This window comes from Babylonia areolata, chromosome 14 (assembly GCF_041734735.1).
Source record: "Babylonia areolata isolate BAREFJ2019XMU chromosome 14, ASM4173473v1, whole genome shotgun sequence".
Taxonomy (NCBI): Eukaryota; Metazoa; Mollusca; class Gastropoda; order Neogastropoda; family Buccinidae; genus Babylonia; species Babylonia areolata.
This window is the reverse complement of record NC_134889.1, coordinates 1,525,001-1,540,643: the sequence shown is the minus strand read 5'-3', so window position 1 is coordinate 1,540,643 and position 15,643 is coordinate 1,525,001. Positions and strand designations below refer to the sequence as shown.

Here is a 15,643-nt window from a genome sequence, read left to right as displayed (position 1 = left end):
CTGGGGGGAGGGGGGGGGGGGGGGGGTATGTATGGGGGTGGAGAGTGGGAGGGGAGACAGCCACACAAGGTAAGGAAACACTGCTGTTTGGCAGTTAGTTGTTGGTTTTTTTTCAGGCTGTTCTTGTCTGTGCTGAAAACTATGGAATCCTTTATTTCTTAATAAATAATAACATATAATAATAATAATGATAATAACGGTAAAAAAATGATAATGATAATAATAAGAAGAAGAATAACAACAGAATATAAATCAACAGATAAAATCTATGGCATATCATAAATCCAAATAGAGGAACACAATTTTTGCGTATTTAGCTGCACGTAACTGATGTTCATCAAACAGAAGGGCGCCCAACTTGTATTACTGGAGCACACACATGCACACATACAGTGTCACACACACAATGCCATACCCCCCCACAACCCCACCCATCCTCCCACATACACCCACACAAAACTACTCACGGAGACACGAGCAAGCCACTCCTTGTACTTGGACTGGGTGTTGAGGCTGTCAGCGTACTTGACGGACTCGGTCTCAAACAGCTCTGTCAGCCCTCCTCCGTCGTTCAGCAACTCCAACCGACCATTGATAAACTTCACACACACACACACACACACACACAGAGAAAATGACAAATGGAATTAGACATATTACTCCAAATGAACACTGATAAATATCACACACACACACACACACACACACACACACACAAGAATTAGACATATTACTCCAAACAACCAATGAGCAATATCAAACACACACACACACACACACACACACACACACACACACACACACACACTCAAAAAACAACACACACACAAAATGTCTGACCTGCGGAAAGATCTGAAGCTGCAGCATGTTTACAGACACACCTACAAGGACACACCTACACAGACACACACACACACACACACACACACTCAATAACAACACACACACAATGACTGACCTGCTGAAAGATCTGAAGCTGCAGCATGTTTCCCAGAAACACCCACACAGACACACAGACACACACACAGACACACACATACACACACACACACACACACAGAGACACACACACACACTCAATAACAACGCACACACAATATCTGACCTGCTGAAAGATCTGAAGCTGCAGCATGTTTTCCAGAAACACCTGCATGGACTGTGATGACCTGGTCTGCACAAACGCATCCCGGTCAAAGGTGATGGGCTCACCGTCGCGGATTTTGAGAGCATCACGGTACCCTCCTGAAACAACACGCCTTTCTTTGTAGTGTTTAACAAATAGTAAAGAGTGGTAACTCTCTCCATTATACAAGGTACACAACTTCAAGCCAGTGATGCTTACGCTACCGATTCAGCTAGCACACAGGTAAATAAAAGGTACATTGGAACAAACCCTGACACTTCCTCAAAAAAAGGAAGCGCCAGGCCTGTCCTTATACCAACCATCTGACATGTGCACACAGCAGCAAAGACAGAAGAAATGTGCAAACACAAATTAGCTTTTATTCAAGACTGACATAGCCTCTTTAATCCTGAACAAGCCACACAGAACACATGGACAATACAGAACAAACACATGGTTGCCTCGGTGGTTTTTCGACTGGCAATTAACAAATAATGAGGCCAGGAGATGAAATGGTAAACAATAAAAGCTATTTACTATTTGTTAATCATTTCTTCTCCTGGCCTCATTATTTGTAAATTTCTTTGTATACTGCACTGTTTTGTATTGTGTTGTGGTGTATTGTCTTGTGTTGTATTATATATATTGTATTGTATTGTACCATACTGTATTGTATTGTATTGTATTGTATTGTACTGCACTGCATCGCTCTGTACTGCATCGTATCGCATGTTGTGTTGTATTGCTTTGCACAATACTGCATTGTATTGCATTGCATCATACTGTATTGTTGTGTTGTAGTGTGAACTTAAAAACAATAATATCAATAATGATACTACTACTACTACTACATCTTCTACTACAACAAATCTTCATCATCATCATTGTATTTGTAATCATAAAAATCATAATATGCATTCATGTAGTATTTACCCTCCAGATCTAAGCACATCTTACAATACGTGAGGCATTCATAAGGTACAGATCAATAATACTATTCTGAAACAGTAACATCACTCACAACACATTCATCTCTCCCAACTCACCTCCTAACTCACACACACATGTGAGTATACACTCACACATACACACACGTAATCAAACACACACACAGAGGCACAGACAGACACACACACACACACACACACACAAACACACAAACCTACCTTACACACACACACACACACAACACACACAAATCTACCTTATGCACACACAGAGACAAACACACACACACCACACCACACACAGACACACACACACACACAGACATACACACACACACAAATACACAGAAACAAACACACACACAAACTTAACTTATGCACACACACAGACAAACACACACACCACCACAAACACAGACACACACACACACACACACACACACACACACAAACCTACCTTATGCACACACGCATACAAACACACACACCACACACACACACACACACACACACACACACACACACACACACACACACACACACACACACACAAACACACCACACACACACACACACACACACACACGAGCACACACACACCACGCACACAAACACCACACACACACACACACACACACACACACACACTGACCAATGAGGCGCACAAGGGCCTGCAGAAAAGCCCTGGAGATGGCATCTCCACAGTCCATCATGGACGTCTGCACTCGCTGGGTCTTCAGGTGTCGCTTCAGGTAGGACGACTGCAACACCACATTGCTTACTCACCTTTCCTGCTGCTGTTTTGTGTGTGTGGGCGGGTGGCTGGTTGTGGGGGGTGCTTTTGTTGTGGGCATGGGGAGGTGGGAGATATAGAGAGGTGCTTTTGTTGTGGGCATGGGGAGGTGGGAGATGTATATAGAGAGGAGCTTTTGTTGTGGGCATGGGGAGGTGGGAGATATAGAGAGAGAGCTTTTGTAGTGGACATGGGGAGGTGGGAGATATAGAGAGAGATTTTGTTGTGGACATGGGGAGGTGGGAGATATAGAGAGAGAGCTTTTGTTGTGGGCATGGGGAGGTGGGAGATATAGAGAGAGAGCTTTTGTTGTGGGCATGGGGAGGTGGGAGATATAGAGAGAGAGCTTTTGTTGTGGGCATGGGGAGGTGGGAGATATAGAGAGAGAGCTTTTGTTGTGGACATGGGGAGGTGGGAGATATAGAGAGAGCTTTTGTTGTGGGCATGGGGAGGTGGGAGATATAGAGAGAGAGCTTTTGTTGTGGACATGGGGAGGTGGGAGATATAGAGAGAGAGCTTTTGTTGTGGGCATGGGGAGGTGGGAGATATAGAGAGAGAGCTTTTGTTGTGGGCATGGGGAGGTGGGAGATATAGAGAGAGAGCTTTTGTTGTGGGCATGGGGAGGTGGGAGATATAGAGAGAGAGCTTTTGTTGTGGGTATGGGGAGGTGAGAGATATAGAGAGAGCTTTTGTTGTGGACATGGGGAGGTGGGAGATATAGAGAGAGCTTTTGTTGTGGGCATGGGGAGGTGGGAGATATAGAGAGAGCTTTTGTTGTGGGCATGGGAAGGTGGGAGATATAGAGAGAGCTTTTGTTGTGGGCATGGGGAGGTGGGAGATATAGAGAGAGCTTTTGTTGTGGGCATGGGGAGGTGGGAGATATAGAGAGAGCTTTTGTTGTGGGCATGGCGAGGTGGGAGATATAGAAAGAGAGCTTTTGTTGTGGGCATGGGGAGGTGGGAGATATAGAGAGAGAGCTTTTGTTGTGGGCATGGGAAGGTGGGAGATATATATAGAGAGAGCTTTTGTTGTGGGCATGGGGAGGTGGGAGATATAGAGAGAGCTTTTGTTGTGGGCATGGGGAGGTGGGAGATATATATAGAGAGAGCTTTTGTTGTGGACATGGGGAGGTGAGAGATACAGAGAGAGCTTTTGTTGTGGGCATGGGGAGGTGGGAGATATATATAGAGAGAGCTTTTGTTGTGGGCATGGGGAGGTGAGAGATACAGAGAGAGCTTTTGTTGTGGGTATGGGGAGGTGGGAGATATAGAGAGAGCTTTTGTTGTGGGCATGGGGAGGTGGGAGATATAGAAAGAGCTTTTGTTGTGGGCATGGGGAGGTGGGAGATATAGAAAGAGCTTTTGTTGTGGGCTGTTTCGTATTGTTCGTCTTTTTTCTCTGTTTTTTTTTTAGTTTTTGTTTTTTAGTGTGTGTGTGTGTTGTTGTTGTTTTAATATCTTTCTTGAATACTGTTCTGTAGAGAGAGCTCTTGCTGCTTGTCATTCAGTACTGGTATTTTTTTGTTGCTTTTTTTTTTTCAATTAATGTTTGTTGTGTGTGTGTGTGTGTGTGTGTGTGTGTGTGCGTGTGTTTTAATATCTTTCTTGTTAATAGTTCTTAAAGAGAAAGCCCTTGATGTTTGCTGTATAGAAATGTTTGTCTTTCTATCTTAATTAGTTACTAATGTGTTTCTAGCGGGTTTTTTTGGTTTTTTTCATGATCTTTCTTGTTAATAGTTCCGTGTCATTTAAATGATCCCCGAACCACCACACCCTGTTATTGTTCTTTTTTTCTTTTTCTTTTTCTTTCTTGACCCCAGGTCTGGGTGGAAATACGCACGTATATTTACTGATCACATTATCCTGGTTCAAATAAAGTTCGTTTCTTTGTTGTACAGGCTGTTTCCATACACACACCCACCCCTCTCCTGCTGTCATGTGGGGATGAGTTAATGCAATGGTCAATGTGTTGGTCAGTGGTCAATGTGTTGGTCAGTGGTCAGTGTGTTGGTCAGTGGTCAGTGTGTTGGTCTGTGTGATCAGCGGTCAGTGTGTGTTGGTCAATGTGTTGGTCAGTGGTCAGTGTGCTGCTCTGTGTGGTCAGTGTGTTGTCAGTGTGATCACAGCAGTCGGTGTGTTATCAGTGTGTTGGTCTATGTGATCAGTGGTCAGTGTGTTGGTCAGTGTGATCAGCGGTCAGTGTGTTGGTCAGTGTGATCACAGCAGTCAGTGTGTTGGTCAGTGTGATCACAGCAGTCAGTGTGTTGGTCAGTGTGTTGGGCAGTGTGATCAGTGGTCAGTGTGTTGGTCAGTGTGTTGGTCAGTGTGATCACAGCAGTCAGTGTGTTGGTCAGTGTGATCACAGCGGTCAGTGTGTTGGTCAGTGTGTTGGGCAGTGAGAACAGACAGACAGCAGGCAGACTGACCACATCTTCAGGCAAGGCCTCCAGATCCTCATACTCCGTGGTGACCTCGTTTTTGTCTGCGTCCACAATCACTGCGTCCCCTATCTCCATGCGGCGGGCCAGCACCTTCTGATCAACGCAAACCACCATACACATCACCACCACATTACCACTACACACATCATCAGCACACACATCATCACCACATTACCAATACATACATCAACACCACATCACCACCACACACATCATCAGCACACACATCATCACCACCACACACATCATCACCACATCACCCCATACACATCATCAGCACACACATCATCACCACATCACCACCACACACATCATCACCACATCACCACCACAAGCATCATCAGCACACACATCATCAGCACACACATCATCACCACATTACCACCACATGTATCATCAGCAGACACATCATCACCACATTACAGTGGAGTGATGGCCTAGAGGTAACGCGTCCGCCTAGGAAGCGAGAGAATCTGAGCGTGCTGGTTTGAATCACGGCTCAGCCGCCGATATTTTCTCCCCCTCCACTAGACCTTGAGTGGTGGTCTGGATGCTAGTCATTCGGATGAGACGATAAACCGAGGTCCCGTGTGCAGCACGCACTTAGCGCACGTAAAAGAACCCACGGCAACAAAAGGGTTGTTCCTGGCAAAATTCTGTAGAAAAATCCATGTCAATAGGAAAAACAAATAAAACTGCACGCAGGAAAAATACAAAAAAAAATGGGTGGCGCTGTAGTATAGCGACGCGCTCTCCCTGGGGAGAGCAGCCCGAATTTCACACAGAGAAATCTGTTGTGATAAAAAGAAATACAAAATACAAATACAAAAAATACACCACACACATCATCACCACATTACCACCACACACATCATCACCACATCACCACCACACACATCATCACCACATCACCACCACACACATCATCAACACATTACCACCACACACATCATCAACACATTACCACTACACACATCATCAACACATTACCACCACACACATCATCAACACATTACCACTACACGTATCATCACCACATTACCACCAATGCACAGTAGTCCTCACCACTCACCTCCATCAATGAGGTGTGCACGCCAATCAGATAGGGCATGGGAGCACTGCAAACACACACACACACACACACACACACACACACACACACACACACACACACACACACACACACACACACACACACACACACACACACACACACACACACACGGCCAACACCCATGTGTTACACCATGCTTCCTACACAACAAGTTGAATGAATAACAATAACAACATTAACAACAACAATATAAAAAAAAAATTGAAAATCTGAAAAAAGAAAAGAAAAATAAATAATAATTTATCATAACAATAAATTATCTGTTCTGCACTGAACCTTATGCAGAATGATTATTCAAGTTCATTTCCAAGTGGATCAGTAAACTGTTTTTGATTGAATGATCGACTGATTAATTGGTTGTTTGGTTAGTTGGCTGACTGATTGATTAATTAATTTTTGATTGATTGATTGACTGTGATTGAGACAAACCAAAGCACTTTCACACCAGTCATTCACACGCATGCATAACTGATTCACAGAGATGAAAAACAGAAATCATAAATACATGTAAACAAAAAAGATGGACAAAGCGTAGAAAAGATAGAGGCAAAGGAGGGAGGAGTGTGTGTGCGAGGGGTGTGTGTGTTGGGGAGGTGGGGGTGCGGTGGGGGAGGCGGGGGGGTGCGGGGGGGGGGGGGTGGGGGGGGGGGGCATGAGGGGGCCAAGGAGTGAGGGGGAGGGGCATTTTGGGGGAAGAGGAAGGTTTTATTTGAGGCCAGACTTGAAAGAGCTGAGAGCAGAGATTCAACGGAGTGAAAGACAGTGTTCTCAATGGGCCTGATTTTTTGAGGGTCACTGTGACCCTTTGACTGGAATTTTTGAGGGTCATTGTCACATTTCTGAGGGTCAACAGGAAAACATACAAAAAATCAATGAAGACAATTGTACAATGAAAATGAAAAGAAACCCACACCTTCTCCAAACAAGGACATTCGAAATGCTTGAATACAATGAAAACACAGTCAACTACTTATAATGAGCACATAACCATACTCACTACTAATGAACACACAACAGCACTCTCTACTCTCAGTTTCGTCTGCTATGCACTAGCCTAAGCTTAGGCCCACGATGCGTGCTTCGCGGTTTTCCTGGAAGCCGTAAGATGCTTGTTAGTTTCATTGACGCACAGGGTAAAAATTTTGTGCGTCAAAGTTGTAAATCTGTGCGTCATTTACGCACATATGTACGTTTTTGGGAACACTGAAAGAGGGAGCTGATTCCAAGAGCGTGGTTCAGAGACAGAGACAGAGCTGCCTCAAACTCTTCGTCATTAAGTGGAGCGCAGAGGACTACATCACATGCACCACAAATGCCAGCCATTCCTTCACTCACGTCACTTTCTTTCTCATTTCATCTCATGTATCATTACAGTCTTTTCTTTTCTTTTTTTTTTTTTAAATCTTTAATCAGCAGAAGAAAACTGGATGTCCATTCTTCAAATGTGTTTTCTGTCTTATGAACAAATGCCCTTTCAGATTATGAACTTATATATATATATATATATATATATATATATATATATATATATATATATATATATATATATATGTATGTATGTATGTATGTATGTATATCAGAGTTCAAGCACTCAAAGAGGTATTGTTAGCTTGTGTATAATTTCTGTTTTAGTTTACTAATTACTGTTTGAAACTATCTGTAATTATAGGAGGTACGAGGGTCATTCAATAAATAAGGTGAATTTTTCGGTATAAGGACTTCTAATACAGATAGAAGCTTACTGTTTTTTCTTTTTTTTTTTTTTGTTTTACTTCTTTTTCACATGGATTTAATTTGTTTTGCAGATTAAAAAAACTTTGAGAGTTTTGGCGATTAACAAAGATGGCCGACCAAGAAGCATGCTCCAGGATTGAACAGCGGTCAGTTATCAAGTTTTTGGTTGCTGAAGGGTGCAAACCAGTTGAAATTCATAGGAGAATGTCAACTGTGTATGGTGCCACATGTTTCAGCCAAAAAAATGTCTACAAGTGGGCTAAATTGTTTAAAGAAGGACGGAGCAGTGTTGAGGATGAAGACTGGCCTGGAAGGCCTACAGAAGTGAGATCTCCTGAGGTGATCGAATCAGTCAATGACCTCATTCAGTCTGACAGAAGGGTGACAGTGGATGACAATGCAAGGACTTTGAGCTTATCTGTTGGGACAGCACACAAAATTGTCCATGATGACCTTGGCTACTCGAAGGTCAGCATGGTGCCAAAGATGCAAGGCCTCACACAGCAGCCTGAACGGTGCAGACCATCAACGAGCTGGGCTGGGAACTGCTCCCTCATCCCCCTTACAGCCCAGACCTTGCCCCTTCAGACTTTCACCTGTTTGGTCCCTTGAAAGCGTTCACGAGAGGCACGAAGTTTGAAAGTGACGATGAAGTCAAGTGTTGTGAGCGACTGGCTGAGACATCAGTCCAAAGATTTTTACGCTGAGGGAATACGGAAGCTTGTGCATAGATGGGAAAAGTGTGTGACAGTGCTGGGAGACTACGTTGAAAAATTTTTTAAAAAGTAAACTTCTATCTGTATTAGAAGTCCTTATACCGAAAAATTCACCTTATTTATTGAATGACCCTCGTACGCTGCAATTCACTAAACTGTGCATAAAAAAAGCCTCAATGTCATCAAATCTTTGCTTCAGAGGGAGTTTATTTCCAGTGAAATAATCACATTTAAAGCGCAGGATTTCAAAAGAACTGATTTCAAAGCATGTCTGCGCGATCTTCCAAAATGTTCTTAAAATATCAGCACTAGTGGGATCCGATAAAGAACTAGCTAAGCCTACAACTCACTGTATACTCTATAAGCATGAAAGAATTGTATTTAAGCACAATTTCATTTCTGATGCGGATCCTGCAGTAAGAAAAAAAAAAGAGAAAAACATGGTGAACAGGATCAAGTAGTGAAGATAACACACTGATCAACACAGGGAACAGGATCAAGTAGTGAAGATAACACACTAATCAACACGGGGAACAGGATCAAGTAGTGAAGATAACACACTAATCAACACAGGGAACAGGATCAAGTAGTGAAGATAACACACTAATCAACACAGGGAACAGGATCAAGTAGTGAAGATAACACACTAATCAACACGGGAACAGGATCAAGTAGTGAAGATAACACACTAATCAACACAGGGAACAGGATCAAGTAGTGAAGATAACACACTAATCAACACGGGGAACAGGATCAAGTAGTGAAGATAACACACTAATCAACACAGGGAACAGGATCAAGTAGTGAAGATAACACACTAATCAACACGAGGAACAGGATCAAGTAGTGAAGATAACACACTAATCAACACAGGGAACAGGATCAAGTAGTGAAGATAACACACTAATCAACACAGGAGAACAGGATCAAGTAGTGAAGATAACACACTAATCAACACGGGGAACAGGATCAAGTAGTGAAGATAACACACTAATCAACACGAGGAACAAGATCAAGTAGTGAAGATAACACACTAATCAACACAGGGAACAGGATCAAGTAGTGAAGATAACACACTAATCAACACAGGGAACAGGATCAAGTAGTGAAGATAACACACTAATCAACACAGGGAACAGGATCAAGTAGTGAAGATAACACACTAATCAACACAGGGAACAGGATCAAGTAGTGAAGATAACACACTAATCAACACGGGGAACAGGATCAAGTAGTGAAGATAACACACTAATCAACACGGGAACAGGATCAAGTAGTGAAGATAACACACTAATCAACACAGGGGAACAGGATCAAGTAGTGAAGATAACACACTAATCAACACGGGGAACAGGATCAAGTAGTGAAGATAACACACTAATCAACACAGGGAACAGGATCAAGTAGTGAAGATAACACACTAATCAACACAGGGGAACAGGATCAAGTAGTGAAGATAACACACTAATCAACACAGGGAACAGGATCAAGTAGTGAAGATAACACACTAATCAACACAGGGGAACAGGATCAAGTAGTGAAGATAACACACTAATCAACACGGGGAACAGGATCAAGTAGTGAAGATAACACACTAATCAACACAGGGGAACAGGATCAAGTAGTGAAGATAACACACTAATCAACACGGGGAACAGGATCAAGTAGTGAAGATAACACACTAATCAACACGGGGAACAGGATCAAGTAGTGAAGATAACACACTAATCAACACGGGGAACAGGATCAAGTAGTGAAGATAACACACTAATCAACACGGGGAACAGGATCAAGTAGTGAAGATAACACACTAATCAACACAGGGAACAGGATCAAGTAGTGAAGATAACACACTAATCAACATGGGGAACAGGATCAAGTAGTGAAGATAACACACTAATCAACACAGGGAACAGGATCAAGTAGTGAAGATAACACACTAATCAACATGGGGAACAGGATCAAGTAGTGAAGATAACACACTAATCAACACAGGGGAACAGGATCAGGTAGTGAAGATAACACACTAATCAACATGGGGGACAGGATCAAGTAGTGAAGATAACACACTAATCAACACGGGAACAGGATCAAGTAGTGAAGATAACACACTAATCAACACGGGGAACAGGATCAAGTAGTGAAGATAACACACTAATCAACACGGGGAACAGGATCAAGTAGTGAAGATAACACACTAATCAACACGGGGAACAGGATCAAGTAGTGAAGATAACACACTAATCAACACAGGGGAACAGGATCAAGTAGTGAAGATAACACACTAATCAACACTGGGAACAGGATCACGTAGTGAAGATAACACACTAATCAACACGGGGAACAGGATCAAGTAGTGAAGATAACACACTAATCAACACAGGGGAACAGGATCAAGTAGTGAAGATAACACACTAATCAACACGGGGAACAGGATCAAGTAGTGAAGATAACACACTAATCAACACACGGGAACAGGATCAAGTAGTGAAGATAACACACTAATCAACACAGGGGAACAGGATCAAGTAGTGAAGATAACACACTAATCAACACAGGGAACAGGATCAAGTAGTGAAGATAACACACTAATCAACAGGGGGAACAGGATCAAGCAGTGAAGATAACACACTAATCAACACAGGGGAACAGGATCAAGTAGTGAACATAACACACTAATCAACACAGGGGAACAGGATCAAGTAGTGAAGATAACACACTAATCAACACAGGGAACAGGATCAAGTAGTGAAGATAACACACTAATCAACACAGGGGAACAGGATCAAGTAGTGAAGATAACACACTAATCAACACGGGGGACACCGTGGCAGGCAGAAGACAGACAAAACAGACAGACGCAGAGGGTTCTGTTCTTACGTCACATAGTCGATCAGGTGCTCAGGTAATACTGGAATGTAGAGGTGTTGCCTGCACACATAATCCACACAGGCGTTTCAAATGTAATCTCCTTTTTTTTCTTTCTTTTTTTTAATCATGAAATACAGACAACAGTCTCTTTTTGTTCATACTTTGCCTTTGTGAATTTTTTTTTTTTTTTTTTTTTTTTGCTTCTTTTGTTGTTGTTGTCTGTGCAGATCCAGCACTGTTCCATTTATGCCCCTCATCCCAAAACTTCAACACACAGCCACACCCCAGGTCCATCTGCGGCAATCACAGTGCCAGCCAGCCCCAGAATGTTGGATCATCATGTGGCCACACTCCAGAGGAGACCCTCAGCTATTCCGAATCAAATCATGGTGCTTGCGGCCCGGCCAGCCACAATGGGGCCATTTCAAGACTGAGTAGCTGCCAGCTGAAGAGAACCCAAAACAAGACAGGCAAGGCCTTCAAGACTCACTTGTGATAAATTAAGTCCCCCTAGCATTAATTACAGAGTAATTTCCCTTTTTTACTATCTGCACCAAAACGTTTGCAAAATAAATATAACTTCCATGCTTAGCAAAAGAAGTTCCTGTTTGAACAGAAAATGATACTAATGACTGCTCTTGTTGTTGGGTCAGAATATCAGATCAAAGTGCCAAGTTTAGAGAATACAAAAAATATAAATATAACAGTAAATGCAGTTTGCATATGATTAGGCTTCATTATTTATTTTTTGTGCCCATCCCAGAGGTGCAATATTGTTTTAAACAAGATGACTGGAAAGAACTGAATTTTTCCTATTTTATACCTAATTTGGTGTCAACTGACAAAGTATTTGCAGAGAAAATGTCAATGTTAAAGTTTACCACGGACACACAGACACACACACACACACACACAGGCAACCGAACACCGGGTTAAAACATAGACTCACTTTGTTTACACAAGTGAGTCAATAATATTAAAAAGACAATCAAAACTACATAAAAAAAGACTTATTCACCCATGGCATGTTCAGTCTTCATAAAATGTTAATAAAGTTTAAAATGCTGATTTCCATCAGGAATGAAAAAGAGTGTCTCAAGTGTATCCTGGAACATGATCTTCATGGGGCAGTGTTGTTCAGCAGTGTCTGTTGTGAGGGACAGTGTTGTTCAGCAGTGTCTGTTGTGAGGGACAGTGTTGTTCAGCAGCGTCTGTTCTGAGGGACAGTGTTGTTCAGCAGTGTCTGTTCTGAGGGACAGTGTTGTTCAGCAGTGTCTGTTGTGAGGGACAGTGTTGTTCAGCAGTGTCTGTTCTGAGGGACAGTGTTGTTCAGTGAGGGACAGTGTTGTTCAGCAGTGTCTGTTCTGAGGGACAGTGTTGTTCAGTGAGGGACAGTGTTGTTCAGCAGTGTCTGCTCTGAGGGACAGTGTTGTTCAGCAGTGTCTGTTGTGAGGGACAGTGTTGTTCAGTGAGGGACAGTGTTGTTTAGCAGTGTCTGTTCTGAGGGACAGTGTTGTTCAGCAGTGTCTGTTGTGAGGACAGTGTTGTTCAGCAGTGTCTGTTGTGAGGGACAGTGTTGTTCTCTGAGGGACAGTGTTGTTCAGCAGTGTCTGTTGTGAGGGACAGTGTTGTTCAGCAGTGTCTGTTGTGAGGGACAGTGTTGTTCAGCAGTGTCTGTTGTGAGGGACAGTGTTGTTCTCTGAGGGACAGTGTTGTTCAGCAGTGTCTGTTGTGAGGGACAGTGTTGTTCAGCAGTGTCTGTTGTGAGGGACAGTGTTGTTCAGCAGTGTCTGTTGTGAGGGACAGTGTTGTTCAGCAGTGTCTGCTCTGAGGGACAGTGTTGTTCAGCAGTGTCTGTTGTGAGGGACAGTGTTGTTCAGCAGTGTCTGTTCTGAGGGACAGTGTTGTTCAGCAGTGTCTGTTGTGAGGGACAGTGTTGTTCAGCAGTGTCTGTTGTGAGGGACAGTGTTGTTCAGCAGTGTCTGTTGTGAGGGACAGTGTTGTTCAGCAGTGTCTGTTGTGAGGGACAGTGTTGTTCAGCAGCGTCTGTTCTGAGGGACAGTGTTGTTCAGCAGTGTCTGTTCTGAGGGACAGTGTTGTTCAGCAGTGTCTGTTGTGAGGGACAGTGTTGTTCAGCAGTGTCTGTTCTGAGGGACAGTGTTGTTCAGTGAGGGACAGTGTTGTTCAGCAGTGTCTGTTCTGAGGGACAGTGTTGTTCAGTGAGGGACAGTGTTGTTCAGCAGTGTCTGCTCTGAGGGACAGTGTTGTTCAGCAGTGTCTGTTCTGAGGGACAGTGTTGTTCAGCAGTGTCTGTTGTGAGGGACAGTGTTGTTCAGCAGTGTCTGTTCTGAGGGACAGTGTTGTTCAGCAGTGTCTGTTCTGAGGGACAGTGTTGTTCAGCAGTGTCTGTTGTGAGGACAGTGTTGTTCAGCAGTGTCTGTTGTGAGGGACAGTGTTGTTCAGCAGTGTCTGTTGTGAGGGACAGTGTTGTTCAGCAGTGTCTGTTGTGAGGGACAGTGTTGTTCAGCAGTGTCTGTTGCGGGGGACAGTGTTGTTCAGCAGTGTCTGTTGTGAGGGGCAGTGTTGTTCAGCAGTGTCTGTTCTGAGGGACAGTGTTGTTCAGCAGTGTCTGTTCTGAGGGACAGTGTTGTTCAGTGAGGGACAGTGTTGTTCAGCAATGTCTGTTCTGAGGGACACAATCTACTGATGAAAATAATCACTCAGGTGTAGGTGTTGAGTCAGAGTGACAGTGCCCCTGACTGGACACACCACCACATCCAAGGGCAGTCCCCACACCACCACATCCATGGACAGTCCCCACCACACCACCACATCCATGGGCAGTCCCCACCACACCACCACATCCAAGGACAGTCCCCACCACACCACCACATCCAAGGACAGTCCCCACCACACCACCACATCCAAGGGCAGTCCCCACACCACCACATCCAAGGGCAGTCCCCACCACACCACCACATCCAAGGACAGTCCCCACACCACCACATCCATGGGCAGTCCCCACCACACCACCACATCCAAGGGCAGTCCCCACCACACCACCACATCCATGGGCAGTCCCCACCACACCACCACATCCAAGGACAGTCCCCACCACACCACCACATCCAAGGACAGTCCCCACCACACCACATCCATGGGCAGTCCCCACCACACCACCACATCCACAGTCCCCACCATACCACCACATCCAAGGGCAGTCCCCACCACACCACCACATCCACAGTCCCCACCATACCACCACATCCAAGGACAGTCCCCACCACACCACATCCATGGGCAGTCCCCACCACACCACCACATCCATGGACAGTCCCCACCATACCACCACATCCAAGGACAGTCCCCACCACACCACCACATCCATGGACAGTCCCCACCACACCACCACATCACCAAGGACAGTCCCCACACCACCACATCCATGGGCAGTCCCCACCACACCACCACATCCATGGACAGTCCCCACCACACCACCACATCCAAGGACAGTCCCCACACCACCACATCCAAGGACAGTCCCCACCACACCACCACATCCACAGTCCCCACCATACCACCACATCCAAGGGCAGTCCCCACCACACCACCACATCCATGGACAGTCCCCACACCACCACATCCATGGACAGTCCCCACACCACCACATCCAAGGACAGTCCCCACCACACCACCACATCCATGGGCAGTCCCCACCACACCACCACATCCACAGTCCCCACACCACCACATCCATGGACAGTCCCCACACCACCACATCCAAGGACAGTCCCCACCACACCACCACATCCAAGGACAGTCCCCACCACACCACCACATCCAAGGACAGTCCCCACCATACCACCACATCCAAGGGCAGTCCCCACCACACCACCACATCCATG

At 44.6% G+C, this 15,643-nt stretch overlaps 1 protein-coding gene across 4 annotated transcripts in view; it reads right to left on the bottom strand.

Annotated features, from left to right (window-relative positions):
• Window positions 1–15,643, bottom strand: part of LOC143289724 (uncharacterized) — a 55,844-nt gene that overhangs the window by 22,569 nt on the left and 17,632 nt on the right. For all 4 annotated transcript variants that reach the window (XM_076598801.1, XM_076598802.1, XM_076598798.1 and 1 more), the window contains exons 10-15: window positions 11,748–11,798; window positions 6,376–6,421; window positions 5,289–5,396; window positions 2,723–2,831; window positions 1,106–1,242; window positions 468–599 (exon numbers count right to left, since the gene is read on the bottom strand). In XM_076598801.1, coding sequence (XP_076454916.1) covers window positions 468–599; window positions 1,106–1,242; window positions 2,723–2,831; window positions 5,289–5,396; window positions 6,376–6,421; window positions 11,748–11,798 — 583 coding nt within the window. The remainder of the gene's footprint in view (window positions 1–467; window positions 600–1,105; window positions 1,243–2,722; window positions 2,832–5,288; window positions 5,397–6,375; window positions 6,422–11,747; window positions 11,799–15,643) is intronic.